Source organism: Callithrix jacchus, chromosome 18, assembly GCF_049354715.1.
Source record: "Callithrix jacchus isolate 240 chromosome 18, calJac240_pri, whole genome shotgun sequence".
NCBI lineage: Eukaryota > Metazoa > Chordata > Mammalia > Primates > Cebidae > Callithrix > Callithrix jacchus.
Genome location: NC_133519.1, coordinates 22,188,837 through 22,205,057, shown reverse-complemented (window position 1 = coordinate 22,205,057; position 16,221 = coordinate 22,188,837). Strand labels below are relative to the sequence as shown.

The window sequence follows — 16,221 nt, the reverse complement described above, 5'->3', positions numbered from 1 at the left end:
ATGACCTTCTTTTGGTCCTATCAAATAAATGAAGAAATCTGTGTGTTTCATGTCTCTCCTGGTATACCAGGACCTGGGGAAATAGCCCTATTGGTGGTTGGCATGGAAATGACATGGAAAACTTCTGGCATCTCCAGGAAACTTATGGGAAGAGGCACGCCAGTTTCCAAACTGTAATAAAGAGAAATAAGACCGAGATTGGGGGTAGGAGGTACTACTTTCTGAACTACCTCTTTAAACTATTTATATCTGATACATTAAATAGTAACTAGAAGCCATCAGATATATGGTTATTTCATTCACTTATTCAATAAGCATTTATTATGATAGAAATCTATGAGACACTGAGCCTAAACACAAATAAGCGTAATCTGAGTTTTCAATGCTTCTCCATCCTGATGGAGGAAACAGACATGAACCACGGCTGCAGCCTGAGGTCATAAGCATCACCTAGGAGGGGGCTATACAAGGTGCAGAACACCAGGAGAGGCACATCTCACGTAGGTCAGGGTGAAAGAAGCCTGTGCAGAGGAGCAAATGCCACCTGCAGAAGAAGTACCAGCTTAGACAGGTGGGGAAGTAGGCAGGTGCAGGCCAGGTGAGGGCCAGGGAAGGCATTCTAGGCAGAGGGCAAGGCAGGAGCAGAGGCACAGAGGCAGGAAGTCCACGGCCTGTGGTTCTGTAGAGAGGGACCCGACCAGGAAGAGTCGGCATCTTATCTTGAGGGACTGAAAACAGGTAATACCAAAACATTTCCATCCTTTACAATTTCACTCTAGATATAGCATGGAGGATAGATCCAGGAGGAATGAGAGAAAGCAATACTCTAGGTAGAAAATAGGAGGGCTTAAGCAAAGACAGTGGCAATAACATGGGGAAGAGATGGATGTAACGGATCTTCATGGGGCAGAAATCACAGGACTTGCTTGTCTATGGTGGGGGCAGGGGTGGGGATATGTGCAAGATGAGTTTTAAAATACCTGATTTAGGTGACTGAGTGGAGAATGGCATCCTATAGGAAAAATCCAGGAGGAGAAGCAGGATTGCAGGTAAGAGGATGAGTTCAGTTTTAAATCTGTTGACATCATAAGAGTCTGTGTAACAGTCAAGTAGAGATACCCATTAGGCTGTTGGGTATGCTATGGACTGAATGTTGGTGTTCATATGTGGAAGCCTTAACTCCCAATATTAGCATTAGTATTAGCATTTGGAGATGAGCTTTTGGGAGGTAATTATATCATGAGAATGCAATCCTCATGATGGGATTCATGCCTTTATAAGAAGGGATGTAGGAGATCTCTCTCTTTCTACCATGGGAGGATACAGAAAGAATCTCACTGTCTGCAAGAATCACTGTCTGAAAAAGAATCAGCTGTCTGCAAGCCAGAAGAGAGTCCTCACCAGGAACCAAATTGGCTGGTACCTTAATCTTGGACTTCTCAGCCTCCAAAACTGCCAGAAATAAATGCTGTTTAAGCCAACCAATCGACTGCATTTTATCATGGCAGGCTGAGTAGATTACTATAATGAATGCATGAATAGAAAGTTAGAAAAAAGGCCTGGCCCAAAGATAAACCTTAGTTGAAATCATGGGACATCAGAAAAAAAAATACCAGGAGCAAGTCTGGAGAAATTCCAACACTTAAGGGGTAGGTAGAAGAGGAGTCTGAAGGTCAGGCATGGTGGCTCACGTCTGTAATCCCAGTCCTTTGGAAGGCCAAGGCAGGTGGAATTACCTGAGTTCAGGAGTGCGAGACCAGCCTGGCCAACACAGTGAAACGCTGTCTCTACTAAAAATACAAAAATTAGCTAGGCATTGTGGTGCATGCCTGTAATCCCAGCTACTCAGGAGGCTGAGACAGGAGAATCACTTGAACTTGGGAAGTGGAGGTTGCAGCAAGCTGAGATTGTGCCACCACACTCCAGCTTGGGTAACAGAGTGAGATTCTGTCTCAAGGAAAAAAAAAAAAAAAAAAAGCAGAGCCTGCAAAGCATTCTGAAAAGCAGCTAGTGGAGTCAAAAGGGAAGGAGTGTGGGGCGGGGATGCCCCAGAAGCTGCCAAAGCACACTTCATTCCTGGGGATGAGCACTACAGAGACAGGTGGCCCTTAGGAAAACCTGCCTGGTAGCTTCAGGAAGGGCTGGCAGGGCAGCAGACACCAGATCACTGGGGGCTGAAAAGATATCAGCAAGAATGGGAGAAAATAAGAAAATAGACAGTGAGTGCAGACAAGCCATGCAAGAAGCCTGGCTACCAAAGAGAAAAGAGAGAGAAGGTCAGGGGTAGGCGGGAGATACAGGGACAAGGAAGGCTTAATTTTGTTTTGTTTTTAAGATAAGAAAGACTTGACCTTATTTATCTGCAGTTGGGAGAGGAAGGGAAAGGCAGCATAGCAGATAATTTGGGTGAAGATTGAGGAGCATGAGATAACCAGTTGCTCAGAGCTCCAGAGGAGGTGAGATGGAGGTGGAATGCAGAGGCAGGCAGCAGGAGAAGGCCAGTGTCCACTGAGACAGAAGCTGGGGACAAGCAGGGCTGCTGAATGGTGAAGCAGCCCTGGCTGCGTTTGGGGACCACAGATGTGTAATTGGTCTGTGGGTGGCAGTTTTCTTTAGTGCTGATTGGTGTCACAGGGCGAAAATGAAAAAGTACTGTTGGGTTAATGCAGAATTGGGGTTTAGCCATGTTGGTACAGTGAAATGAGTAAGGAGTTACAAGCTCAGTCCCAAAGTGCTTGAAATGGCCACTTCCGGCCTTGAAACTGCAACGATAACAGCTTTTAAGCTTAAACAAAACTGCACTAGTTTTATGTGTATGGGCTGAGTATCCCTATCTGAAATGCTAAGGACTACAAGTGTTTTGGAGTTTAGAGTTGCCTATTTGCATGTGTATAATGAAATATCTTAGAGATGGGACCCACGTCTAAACATGAAATCCACTGATGTTTCATACCCACTTTGTATAGCCGAAGGCAATTTTATACAATTTTGTGCATCAAACATTTGCATACATGAAACCATCAGCAAGCAAAGGTATCAAGTGTGGAATTTTCCATTTGTGGTGTCAAGTTAGTGCTCAAAAAGTTACTGATCCTGGAGCGTTTCAGATTTTAGATTTTCAGATTAAGGATGCTCAACCTGTATTAACTGATTTATCATCATTACTGCCCTAAGAGGTGGTTACCAGGAGCTGGGGGAAAGGGAGAGATATAAGTCAAAGGCTACAAAGTTGTAGGTATGTAGGATGAATAAGGTCAGAACTCTAACGTACGACACAAGGGCTCTAGTTCATAATATCGTAGTCACAATCTTTGCTGACAGAGTAGATTTTAGGTGCTTTTCTCCCATTAAAAAAAAAAAAGTTTTATTTTCAGAAAGGTCTATCCCACCAAAAGGCTCCAGGTCCTTTCCCATGTTGGCTTGTCTGCAGTTGGGGGAGGAGAGTCACCTCCAAGGGAACAGGGTGTCTCCCAGGAAACCCTCTCCAGGAGGAGTCAGAGAAACAGCACAGGACACAACAGGGCAAGTGCCACAGGAGCAGTGGCCCCACCTGGCTCTGGGCCCCAGGGACGGCCAAGGGCAGCTGCTGCCAAATGATACAAAAGATAAACCTCCCCCAGGGAGGGAACAGTAGTCAGAACAGGGAGGAAAGAAAGGCAGGCACAAAGAGGAAGAGAGGGAGGAGGCACACAATGAAAGTGAGCAACATCACTGAAAACACTGCTGAAAACCATGAAAAGATGTGACAAGACAGCGCTTTCCAGCTCCTCCAGAGTAAACACGTTTCCTCTGCACAATGGAGAGCCTGCTGACCTGTCAGGTAGGCTGGCTCCACTGGTAAGATAAACATCGCTCCCAAACATGGAAAGTGAGATTCTCGTAAAAAACCGTTCACCAGCAGTTCCACTCTGGGCTGCCCTCAAGGTGTCCCATTAGACGACAATCTTCGTAGTCAAAAATACTCTGGGAGAAGCATTTACAGTAAGAAGAAACACATTCCTAGCAGTTTATAGACAGTAAAAACACATCTATAAACTGTGGGGGGATATAAAAAGGAAGTGACTATGGGCGAGGCAGTAAACAGCCTTCCTTGATAAGAAAACATTTCCAATCCTATAATGAAATGCTAATTCCAAATACTCAGACTCAAAAGTATGTTTAGCCTCATGGCCTTGCTCTATACAATCACCAGAGGGTGTCCAGCTAATCATTTCACTTGGAAATGTCATAAAATCATAGTACTGGAGAGGCCCTGTCTAGCTCTCTCACTGTACAGATCAAGTCATGTATTCTGGAGTCCACATTGGAAAACTCGACGAACAGTGGGTACTTATGGAGAGCATATTATATGCTAGGCACTATGCTGCTTTACATAGATTCTCTCACAATACCATACAGATGAGAAAATGAAACTCCAGAGAGACCATGAAATTTGCTGAGGATTAGCCAGCTGAAAGGTGGTAGAGTCGGGATTCAAGCCAGTGGTTCTGGTGTTGGAACCTAAGCCCTCAGTGGCTCCTTTAGCCCGCAGCCCCAGCACTCTCTCCATCGTGCCACTTTGTATCTTCACTTCTGTGGTTGTTAATTGTATGTGTCAACTGGGCTAGGTCACTATGGTACCAAGGTATTTGGACAAATATTATTCTAGATGTTACTGTGAAGGTATTTTCTTTTAATGACATTAACATTTAAATCATTAGACTCTGAGCCAAGCTGATTACTCCCCCATAATATGGGAAGACCTCATCCAATCAGTTGAAGGTCTTAACAGAGCAAAGGCTGACCTACCTGGAGAAAGAGGGAATTCTGCCAGCAGACAGCCTTCACACTCAAACTGCAATTCTTCCCTGGGTCTCAAGCCTGCTGGCCTATCCTGCAAATTTTGGATCTACCAAGCCTCTATAGTTCCAGGTGCCAATTCTTTAAAATGAGTCTCTCTCTTTCTCTATATGTCCCTGACTAACACAATTTCCATCAGCCTACAGGCCTTCTCCTCACCTTCACGAGCAGGGGAGAACCCTTGCTGCCTCCCTTTCCCTGCAGGTATGCCCATTTATTTAGCACACCCAGCCCATGCTTGATCTCCTTGCAGAGACTCAGTGCTCTCTTGGACATCTTAAACCTTGAAGAAACTGTACCGGGCCTGACAGGCTTTCCTAGAATGGACCCTCATATAGAATATCAATTCCATTTTTCTTAGGAAGAGTAGTATAAGGAAGATGCCAAGCAGCTGAGGTCTCACATATAGTAATAAGATTTGGGAAAACTGTCTCCAAAAAGGTAATATAAAAAGAGAGAGAAACATAGCTGGTATGCCTGTTATTTCAAAGCTGACCATCTGTTACAATCAAGGAGTGTGAGCACACTGGCCTCCGTAGCCATGGTCACCGTCACCACCCTCTCATCAATACTCTGCTCAGTCTCCCAGTGTCACCTCAATTCTACCTGCTGCCTCCACACCAAGTGTCATCATTCCTCATCAAAGGGGGCTGTTTAAAAGTCACTCCCTGTTGAAATCTCTACTCAGTCTCTGTGTTCCTTTTGGCATTCGGTAAGCATTTAACAAACACTTGTTGACAGTGACTAAAACATATGTACTCCCTGCCACACTCACTGACTGTGCTTGTCTGTTTATTCAACAAGTCTTAATTGTGCTAGGAAGTCCCTACCTTCCCAGAGCTCATACTCCACTAAAGACCGAGGACGCTACGCTATATGTCTGGTACACAGTGGACTAAATGTAAATGTTAATGGCATCAGCCAGGAGTGAAGAAAACATGGGAAACCAGAAAAAAAGGGTTTAAATTTTCTGAATGAGAGTCGGAGCTAAAATCAGGCTTCCCAGAAGGCATAGTGCTAGGCTTGAAGGATGAGTAGGATACCTGCATAGAGGTGAAGGCAGGGACCCATGGCAGAGGAAACAGTATTGACTGTGGCTGGCAAGTCCATGATACCATATGTTCCAAGCAGGAAGGAGCTCAGGGAACAAGGGAGGAGTGAGGGAAGTAAGACTGAAAGAAAAGGATAGGAAGTGATCCTTATGGAATCCCCACTGAGTCTTCAGAGAATCGTGAATCACATCAAACCCACTACACCCAGCAGACCACTGCAGGGGCCAGAAGTGCAAGAAAAGAGCAGTTCCCACTGCAAAAGGGAAATAAGATCTACCCCTTGGTGTTGTTAATATAAAATGCTATCCAGGTGGTTCTCTCCACCTGGCCAGACCATATGACTCTGACCTCTGTGGCCAGTAGCTGAGTGACAGGTTCTGATTTAGGGTCTTGGAGATTAGATCAAATACCTCTGATGGTTGTTCTGTGATAATAACAGTGTTTAAACGCTCAACCTCTGGACACCCTCTCTGTGTCCAACCTCTTTCACTCCAGGAATAACTGTCTTCACTGGAGAAAACACCCTTTACTTCCAGCTTAAAATTTCTTTGTACATGTGTATACTGCCTGCCAATGTGACTGTGGGTTTAAAAGCTTTTGAGAGTTAGGATGTGGCTCTCTACCAGCCAGGCCACCAACAGGGCATGGGCATGACCAAAGAAGAGTTAACAATGTAAGACTTCAATCTTCTCCAGCTGGCAGTTCTTGTGGCGAATCTTCCAATTCAGAAATAAGCAGACTGGCTTCTGTTCTCTGAGCCAAGCAACCAGCTGGAGGTCTGATGTGTCCTCCATATAAGGTTTATAGGAAACTGTCACCGTTATGCTCTAAAAATTGACCAGCAGAGATATATAAAGCATTCACCAAAGTGTGCCTCTATTTCTCTGCTTTGTTTCGAAGTCCTAGACAGCAGAGATGGAACAATTTTAAGGTTTACATCACATTAGGACTGTGGCTTGCTATAAACTGAGACTGGCCAAGGGTACATGACAGAACACAAGGCTCCATCTGTGTGATAATACTTTATGAGTCAAGATCATGGAGATGCTGTCATTAGTAATGGAATGTCACTACTTAATAGAAATGAGTAAGCCAAAAGAGAAGTGAAATAATTCCCTCTATTCACATAGAAACTGGGCACTAGGATGAAAATAATGTCAGGTTTTCAAGATTTATGACTAATATATATCTAATATTTATAACTAATATATATCTATTTATAACTAACATATCTAAAATATATATCTAATAATACATATTTTCTTTTTTATAATGGATGTATAACTAATCTATATATAAGGTATTAAGGCTATAAAAGTACAGTGAAAAGTCAATCTTCTGCCACCCCAGCCACCCAGTTCCTTTTCCTAGGATGAACCACAGTTACCAGTTTCTTGTGTACTATTCTGGAGATAGTCCATGCATAAGAAATGTGTGTGTGCATGCATGTGTATACATATATACCTACATATACACACACATTTAAATCTATGGATTTTTAATACAATTGGTAGCACATCATATCCACAATTCTAAACCTTGACCTTTTTGGTTTTTTTGTTTTTTGTTTTTTTTTTTTGAGATGGAGTCTCACTCTTTCACCCACGCTAGAGTGCAGTTGCATGATTTTGGCTCACTGCAAGTTGGGCTTCCCAGGTTCAAGCGATTCTCCTACCTCAGCCTCCTGAGTAGCTGGGATTACAGGCTTGCAACACCACAGCCAGTTAATTTTTTATATTTTTGGTAGAGATAGGGTTTCTCCATTTTGGCCAGACTGGTCTCAAACTCCTGACCTTAAGTGATCCACCTGTCTCAGTCTCTCAAAGTGCTGGGATTACAGGTGTGAGCCACCATGCCTGACCCTTAAACTTTAACTTTTTTAAGGAACCAGAATATCTTGAAGATGGTTTTACATTGGTTCATAGAGAACTAACTCATTCTTAATGGTTGTGCAATGTATTGCAATTTATTTAAAAGTCCCCTCTTGCTGTCTCTAATCCTTTGGTTCTACAACAAATTCTTTGTTATATAACCTTATATATGAAGCATTTCACACCTGTATGCATCTACCTTCAGGATTAATTCTTAGAAGGGAATTTGAAGGAAATTTGGGGGTCAAAAGGCATATGAATTTTCAAATTTAATAAAGATTTCCACATTTTCTCCACATGGATTCTCCATCTATCATATGCTAAATTTGCAAACATATCTGGGTCTGTATATGAGTTTCTATTCTGATCTATTCAGGCACCTATTTGAACATGAGTTTTACCTATTGTTTAAGTACAGTTTTACCTGTTATAGCTTTATCATGTCTTTTTCTATGAGGAAAGCCACTCCTCCTCTGCTATCATTCATCTTTTTCAGAATTTTTTCTATTCTTATTTTTTAATTTTCATATATTTACTTTAAAATAATAGCATATATGTATGTGGTACATTCTCTGCACAAGCACCAGGCTCAGCATTTTAAAAGTATCAGTTCATCTAATTATGACAATAATTCTGAAGCACATAGTACTACTGTTTCTGTTTTTTGGAAGAGTAAACTAAAGCACAGAGAGGTTATGGAACTTGCCCAAGATCACACAGGCAGTGATTGCTGCAGCTACAATGCAAGGCCCGGGTCTTCTTTCTGTTTGCAGAGGAGGGTTTCTTTTGTTGTTTTTGAACTTTTTGAGTTGGGCGCTTAATTAATTTGACTTTTATGATTTGGCATCTGTTAATGTAAATAACTGAACCTTTGAATTTTCCTCTGAGCACTGCTTTAGCTATATCCCATGAGTTTTGAACACTGTAGTTTACTGTGGCGCCTCCTTTGCTGTTAAAAATCTGTATTGTCATGTTAAGTTTACAGATTCACAAAAGAAGAATTAACATTTTTATGATGTTGAGCTTTCCCATCAAAGAATATGGCATACCTTTCCATTTGTTTAAGATTTTTTTCATAGAAAACATATACATTTTTATTGGGATTATTTGTAAGTATCTTATTTTTTTATTGTTATTTTAATGGATTTTTTTCTTCCACTATGACTTCTAACCAGCTGTTCTTGGAATATACTAAAACCACAGATATAGCTCTATGTGTTATTAAACTCTGACTTTCTAGCTGAATTCTCTTATTATTTCTAATAGTTCTCAGTTTATTTTCTTAGGTTTCCCATGTTAAAAATTAACATAAACAATATTATTTTTTTACCTGCTCTTTTTCTTGCCCAGACTTCATTTTTTCACATTTATTGTCAAATAATACAACATTCTTATCTTCTTCTTGAACTTTTTTTTTTTTAAGATAGTCTAGCTCTGTTGCCTAGGGTGGAGTGCAGTGACACAATCTTGGCTCACTGCAACCTCCACCTCCTGGGTTCAAGCAATTCTCTGCCTCAGCCTTCCAAGTAGCTGGGACTACAGGTGTGTACCACCACACCTTGCTAATTTTTGTATTTTTGGTAGAGATGGAGTTTCACCATGTTGGCCAGGCTGGTCTTGAACTTCTGGGCTCAAGTGATCCGCCCATCTCAGCCTCCCAAAATGCTAGGATTATAGGCTGAGCCACGGTGCCCAGCCTCCTTCCTGACTTTTAATGAGGCTTGAAAGTTGGGGATATTAAAATACTATCCACATTGAGAGCTTATAGAACTACAGAAATTAGAAATTTAATAAAACAAACTATTTAGGTAATTATACATTTATGTTCTTTCTAATTTGTTTTACAGGGGTGCTTTTTTACTGAGATTTTCTTTGAAGTCAGATTTGGTAGCATAGCAGCTCTACCTCTCCCTGATATCATTTAATAATTTAAACATCTTTAATTTCTGTTATAAAAGTAATACATGTTCCTTAAAGAGAATCTAGAATTTGGAGAAAAATGGAATACATAAAATGCTTCTTAAAATGAATTCACAGCCTGGGGCTCCAGTGGAGCCTACTGTGTGCACTGCCTCTCCATCCACATCCGCAGAAGCCACGGTGCCTACCTGGGTCCCCTGAGCTGTTGCTGTTCTTCTCACTCTCTCCATCTTCCTGGCCATCTGCATTCTGCTGCGTGTGCTGCAGGCTCAGCTTGTGGCAGACCTCAAAAGCCTGTCCCACTGTCCGAACAATTCTCATAGCTTGGCTCTGGGAAGGAGAAAGGAAAATGGGGTGGGTAAGGATGTGCAAGAAGCACATGGACAGAAACTCATGAAGCAGCAAAGGAAAGTGACAGAAAAACCTTAAAGTTGTTCAGATATGCACGTACAAATGAGTGCAAAGATAAGTTCCCTTCCTAAATTCTCCAGAAAATAGAAACTGTCACCACAGTTCTGAAATAATCAGTTAGCTGAAAGGACAGATAGCAAATATGTCAATTGTGGATTTAGCCTCAATTCCTTCCTTCCTTGGGTAATACAAGTAGTCAATAGCTTCAGAATCTTTTGCCAACCATGATCAAATGTTGAGTGGGTCCATCAAACTAAGAGGAACCCGGCTATCACTTTTTTCTTTTTTGAATGCTGCTGCAAATGTTGACTTTTCCTGGAGCTCCTGCAGACCAAGGGTGGTGGTAACGTGAGGCTTGGAGGCCATGGCCTAAACAGCAGCAACCAGTGGAAGCTCAGCACCCAACTCCTCTGGAACACTGCTAGATGGCAGCCAACTAAATCTAAGGTAAGCCTTTCCCAGACTGACTCCAAATACCTCACGCACTTGGGTCTGTTCTGTGGCTCCTTCCTTTCTTTTGTTTTGCTACTTAATCTCTTGCTTTAAGGGCCCAAGAAGGGAACTTGACCCTAGTTCCCAGTATTCCACCATTTAGAAAAGGAAAGAGAGGACAACAAAGCCTGTTCCTATGTAGAGTCTTAGGCCACCCATGCAGGCTGTGAGGAAGAGCCACATGCAGAGGTTCCAGGGCATGGCCTCAAAGAGAGAGAACTGACTATGGTTTGATGATGTCAGCTTTTGCTTTCTTTCAAGGACAGAAATGAGTGTTGTGGTTTATAAGAGTTTCAGAGCTCAGCACATTGCTTCTCTAATCTCAGTGGACCTCAAGCATCCCACCACCATGGGCTACTGTTTAATTGTGATCGTCACCCTTTACTCAAGTCTAACATTAATCATGTTTTGGATTATCTAACTTCAGGTCACCCATGCTACCTGTTGACACCATAAAGTCCATCAATCACATCCAAAACCCCCCAGGTAATGACAGCAATCAAGTAGGGCTTTTCAACAGCATGAGGTAGCTGGTATTACATCACCTAACTGATATTCAGTGTTTTGATAAGCCTAGAAGGCCTTCTTTAAAGTAGTAATAAAAAAGATGAGCTCATTGTAATATGAAATGCATAAATGAAGCGCATATTACAATGAGCTCATCTTTCCCACTGCTATCTTCATGAACTCCTAGGGACCTTAGAACCCTGTGCATAGAATAACTGCTGTAGTCCATTCTCTGCTGGGTATAACTTCTAAAATTGCTTTTCCTCAAGCCTGGAGTCATTTCTATGTTCCTTCTGTTTATTTCAGGCCAGAGTATCCATATTAATGTGAAAAGACATCTTGGCTGATTATCATCTACATGTTAATTTCAGATCTCAGTCCACTCTATTGCTCCTTGTATTCCTCAATTCAAACACCCTCCTAGAAGTAACTGTTTGACAGCTCTAAACTTTCTTAGCCATTATACTAACTCCAGGGATATTCTCCACTGGTCTCTCACCTGGAATATCCTGACACTTCTGGGAGATGAGAACTTTAAGTGAAGCAGGAGGAGATGGGTAACTTCTGTGGGGTCCACCATCACCTAGTGGTGAAACAGGACCTCTGTTTTCTATGTCTACCCTTAATTTCCACTTGTGTCCACAGGGCAGGCTTAGGCCCCTTCTCATACCATAGGCTTGCAGTATCTGAGAGATGACTGTTCTATTTGCACAGGAAGTTGAGAAGTAGTAGGCATCAGTCCTAAGCAAGAAGCCCCTACTCCCAGAACACAAAAAGGTGTGATTTAGAAGACACAGTCCCTAACAAATGTGGGCCAAGAACACTCCAGCGTTCTACATCACCTTTAGCCATCAAGCTGTGCTGAGCCAGGAGGCTTAACTCTCAGGTGAAAAAGGAGAAGAAAAGGCTCCTATATCAGAAAGTGTTATTCCCCTGGGCCTTGAGATTTTGTGAGAGTAAGAGCAGGCTGAGGATGGTCAATCGTCTACAGCAAATCTCATTACTAGCTTACTAAACCTTTGGTATGACTTTATTCTGTCTACCACGTAATACTCAGTGTCCATTATATAGACACTTTTCCCTCCTTTCTTCTCTGACTCTTGGGAATTTTGCTCTCCCAGGTTCTTTACAAGAGGTAGAAAATGTAAATGTTTTTGGTTGTAACAATAAAATATGGTAAGGCCAAATGATATGTAGAGATTAAGTGTTTAATTCCATTACTGTCTTCTCTTACATAAATTAACCCAGACATCTCATGCTGAATAAATATCTGCAAAGACTAAGTTAGTCTTTTCCCATTGGTATCATTCCCAGGGTACAGACTCAGCTTCTCTTTTTAAAATACAGTTATATAGAAAATTCCAAATTCACTACAGAGTTTGTTCCTATAACATCTCAGGTTTTCCTAAGGAAGACGTGTTACAAATTCCATCATCTGTAAATCACAGACACTTCCTTTAACCAGCTTTTAAGATATTAAACATTTTAAAATCCTCAAACAAATGTCCCTGATCTATGGGATTAGCCCGGGGTAGGGATCAAATTTCTAAATTTATCTTTGAAAGGAAGCCCTCAGATTTAAATAAGAGGATACTGTTGGTGGGAGAATGACTTTACAGAGGACTTGTATTTCTCAGGCATCACAAGATGACAATGGACGAAAGGATATGCTCAGAACTGAGCCCTTTAAGAATGTAGACTCCAGGTCAAATCTCTATTCTGCCACCTTTATCATGGACAAACATGCAGAACATACTCACATGTTCAACCATTTATAGGCCCAAAGTGTTCGTAAGGAAGTGGGCTGGTTTTAATGCTTAATTTTATACCACTTCATTTTTACATTTTACTAGTACTTTCCACTAGGATCAGCAACTGCCCCTAACCTCCACCTGATTCCCCTGAAAAAGTAGAAAATGCAGATTTTAGGTTTACTGGTCCTGCCTTTCCCATGCTGGAAAGGGCATCCCATCCCTCAGTCTCCCATTTCCTTACTAACCTCCCTCTGTTAGTTCTCTACAGTATTTCCGTAACTGCACAGAAAAAGTGAATCAGTGATGGGTCTGTAGCATTATAGCATTTGTTCTGTCACAGAGAGGAATAAATAAATGGATTACACATATGATAGCACCTACCACAGTGCCTGGCATACAGTAAATGCTCAATAAATGGTTTATCCTGATTATGGAATTCACCGCACCAAAAGGCAATTAAGACAAAAGAGAAAAAGCCATGCAGAAAAGGTGGAATTATTTTTATTATAATAGAAACATAAAAAGACTAAGGGAATCACTTCTTATGTGTGTATGCTAGCATCCAAAAGGCTGTGCATCAGATAGCATAGCCTCTACCACAGCATCAGAGGAAAATTCCTGAGCCCAGTGAATCTTTGGTCTGAGTTAGTATGATGGTTCCTATGTGAGGAAATTGTTGCATTACGAGTTCTAGATCTGCACATTGAGTGGTAAATGGTTTAATAATTAAATTAACAAATTAAATAAAATGGTTTAATTTATCCTTTATTTTACTCCTTTTATGTGAAGGTTATATTTCTATTCACAGTAAAAGGACACAGTAGCATGTTTTATAAAGAGCCCTCTGCACTTAAACACATAATCAAGCTACTCTGTTTTACAGAATGACTACACACATACATATAAAAGAATTGCCCTTTCTATCTACCACTCCAGGAGTCAGAAGGGGCTGAACGGCTCCTAATTGTACTCATAAATGGCTATGTGAGTTCTGATGTCCCTTGAACTTTTAGGCTCTCCTTCCTTCACCATTTAAAAAAAAAAAAAGAGTCTACTTTTAGAGGATTCTATATGGGGTCCTTGTTAGGGAGGTGATTGCTTGAAGGTGGCCAGTAGAGGCAGCCTGTGCCTGGCAGGGGCTGTGCCTCTACCAACTGCTCTCTGCACAGCCATGCTGGCTCCTGCCTACTAGACTTACCCCAATTGGTTACCCCACCTTCTGGCCTGCTAGGCAAGAAAACTGGTTCTGCCTGCATCCCCGAAATACAAGAATCACACACGCTGGGATTTCATTGTTAATAAGCCGTGTATGTCTGCACCCAAGAGGGAGAACTCTGGTAAACAGAAGCTTTAAAAAGAATCCCTTCCAGAATTTTTTAGGAATGCTTGTGTGTGGGTGATCACAGTGAAGCAGTTGCTCCCACCTCATGACCACGTACAGGCCTTTAGAGACTAAAGTGGAGGTTTAAAGATAGGAGGCAGTGAGGTACAAAGAGTGAACAAGTGGAACATTAAAAAGGCAGCTGTTTGAGTTCCAAAATCTGGCCATTCTCTGGAATTTACTAGATTTTTTTTTAAAAAGCATCATTATATTGCATTATTTCTGTACAAACCCATTTTAGTTTTACACAAGACCCTAAAAGTGCTTTGCCACACGGATCAAATCTTCTTATCCAAAAGCCATTTTCTATTAGCAGCCCAAAAGCATTTGTGGGCTCTTCATTGTCAAGATTAGGCTGGATATGGTTGCTTTGATGTTTTCAAAGCTGGAAAGGGATGTCTAATCTCAGAGTGGCTCTTAGCTCCAGATGGAGAGCACTGAAGCTCATGGGAGTGTCAATTACAGGCAATTTTGTGAAAATACAGCTGGAAAGGAAGCTTAGAACTGTATACACTTACCTTAGATGCACAGCAATGTTTCTTCAAACCACCCATCTTTTCATGCTGACACAGCTTCTTCTCCTACAACCCTAGGACATCCCTCAAACCAGAACCAAAGTTAAGTCCAAATGCAATAAATAGCTGTTGTCTTCAGCACACCTAATGTGCGTATCAAGTATATACCTAGCAGGAGTTGACATTTGATGAACTGCAGCAATGGCCATGAAAATAACACTATATTCACAATCACTGTGGATTGTACACCCAAAAACAAACAAAAGCCTGCAGTGGTAGCTTTAGGAAGACAGAAATCAAAAGGTTGGGTCCTGTTCCTCACAGGCCCATAGAAAAATTATGGTCAATCATGATTTTATTTTTTCCCATCAAAGTACAAACCAGGCCTGACCCTGCTTGGCTAATGAGATCAGAAACATTCAAGGTGGCATGGCCATAGACCATGATTTTATTTTCTATTCTCTTTCTTAATGACTTTGTAGTTGGTTGGTCCTGTAAACTTTGGAAACCCTTAAGTGCTATATACTGTAAAGAATGGTTCTTGTTAGTCATATTCTGCAGCTAATTTGATAAATAATCTTGGGCATTCTTCTGAATGTCACTGTCCTGAAAAAAGCTCTCTCTCTTTACTTGACAATTTATAAAGAAGATTAAAAGAGTCATTAAATAAGCAAGTGGAGAGTATAAGTACAAAATATAAAATGAAGATGATAATGACAATGACAATAAGAAGAGGAGAAAAAAGATAAGAATGGGGCACACTTCTTGCAAGTAAGGTTCTTTATTGGTCTACCAGCTCTCTACTCTAGTTTACTATTCCCCTGTCCCCTTCTCCACTCCCCCATCTCTTTTGGGTACTCAAATTTGACTGACAAGTAGTTCTGAATTTTGGACAACTGAAGTCCAGGAGGTCAGTTGCAGGACAGCTCATAGATTTGTAATTCTCATCTATCACAGCAATAAAATATGTCCTTAGCTTGACCTTAACCACCACAGAATCTCCACAAAAATAGAACTGAATGTTATGTTTCTTTAATGTATTCTTTTTGGATGTATGGGGAAACCTTAGTAAAAAAAATCAGCTTATATCTTTCAAATGATCTTAATCTATGGAATTTACAATGCCAAAGCATGGAAATACATTTATATTTGGACTTCTACATACAGTAGAATCCACAGTACTAAGGCTCTGAAATGGTAGATGGGTTAAATTTTTGTCCAACATATTATTTAATGGCTTTGACTGTATAATTTGGTTGAGGTGATTCCTTGGACATCAGACTATTGCTCAGTATAAGGAAAGTTTCATTTCAAAGCAGGTGTGACTTCTGACATTGACAGGACATACTGTATCTTAAAGTTTCCAATAGATAGCTGGGTCTTTCCTTCTACTCTGCTAGTCCATGAAACAGTACCCTGGAGAAAAGAAGTCTGAGTTACAATCTCAGTGCTGTCCGAAACAGCTGAGTGACCATGGAC

General features: G+C 41.3%; 1 protein-coding gene across 20 annotated transcripts in view; it reads right to left on the bottom strand.

The window, feature by feature from the left end:
• NOS1AP (nitric oxide synthase 1 adaptor protein) overlaps window positions 1-16,221 on the bottom strand; it is a 298,625-nt gene that overhangs the window by 17,491 nt on the left and 264,913 nt on the right. For all 20 annotated transcript variants that reach the window (XM_078356150.1, XM_078356154.1, XM_078356151.1 and 17 more), the window contains one exon: window positions 9,871-10,012. In XM_078356150.1, coding sequence (XP_078212276.1) covers window positions 9,871-10,012 — 142 coding nt within the window. The remainder of the gene's footprint in view (window positions 1-9,870; window positions 10,013-16,221) is intronic.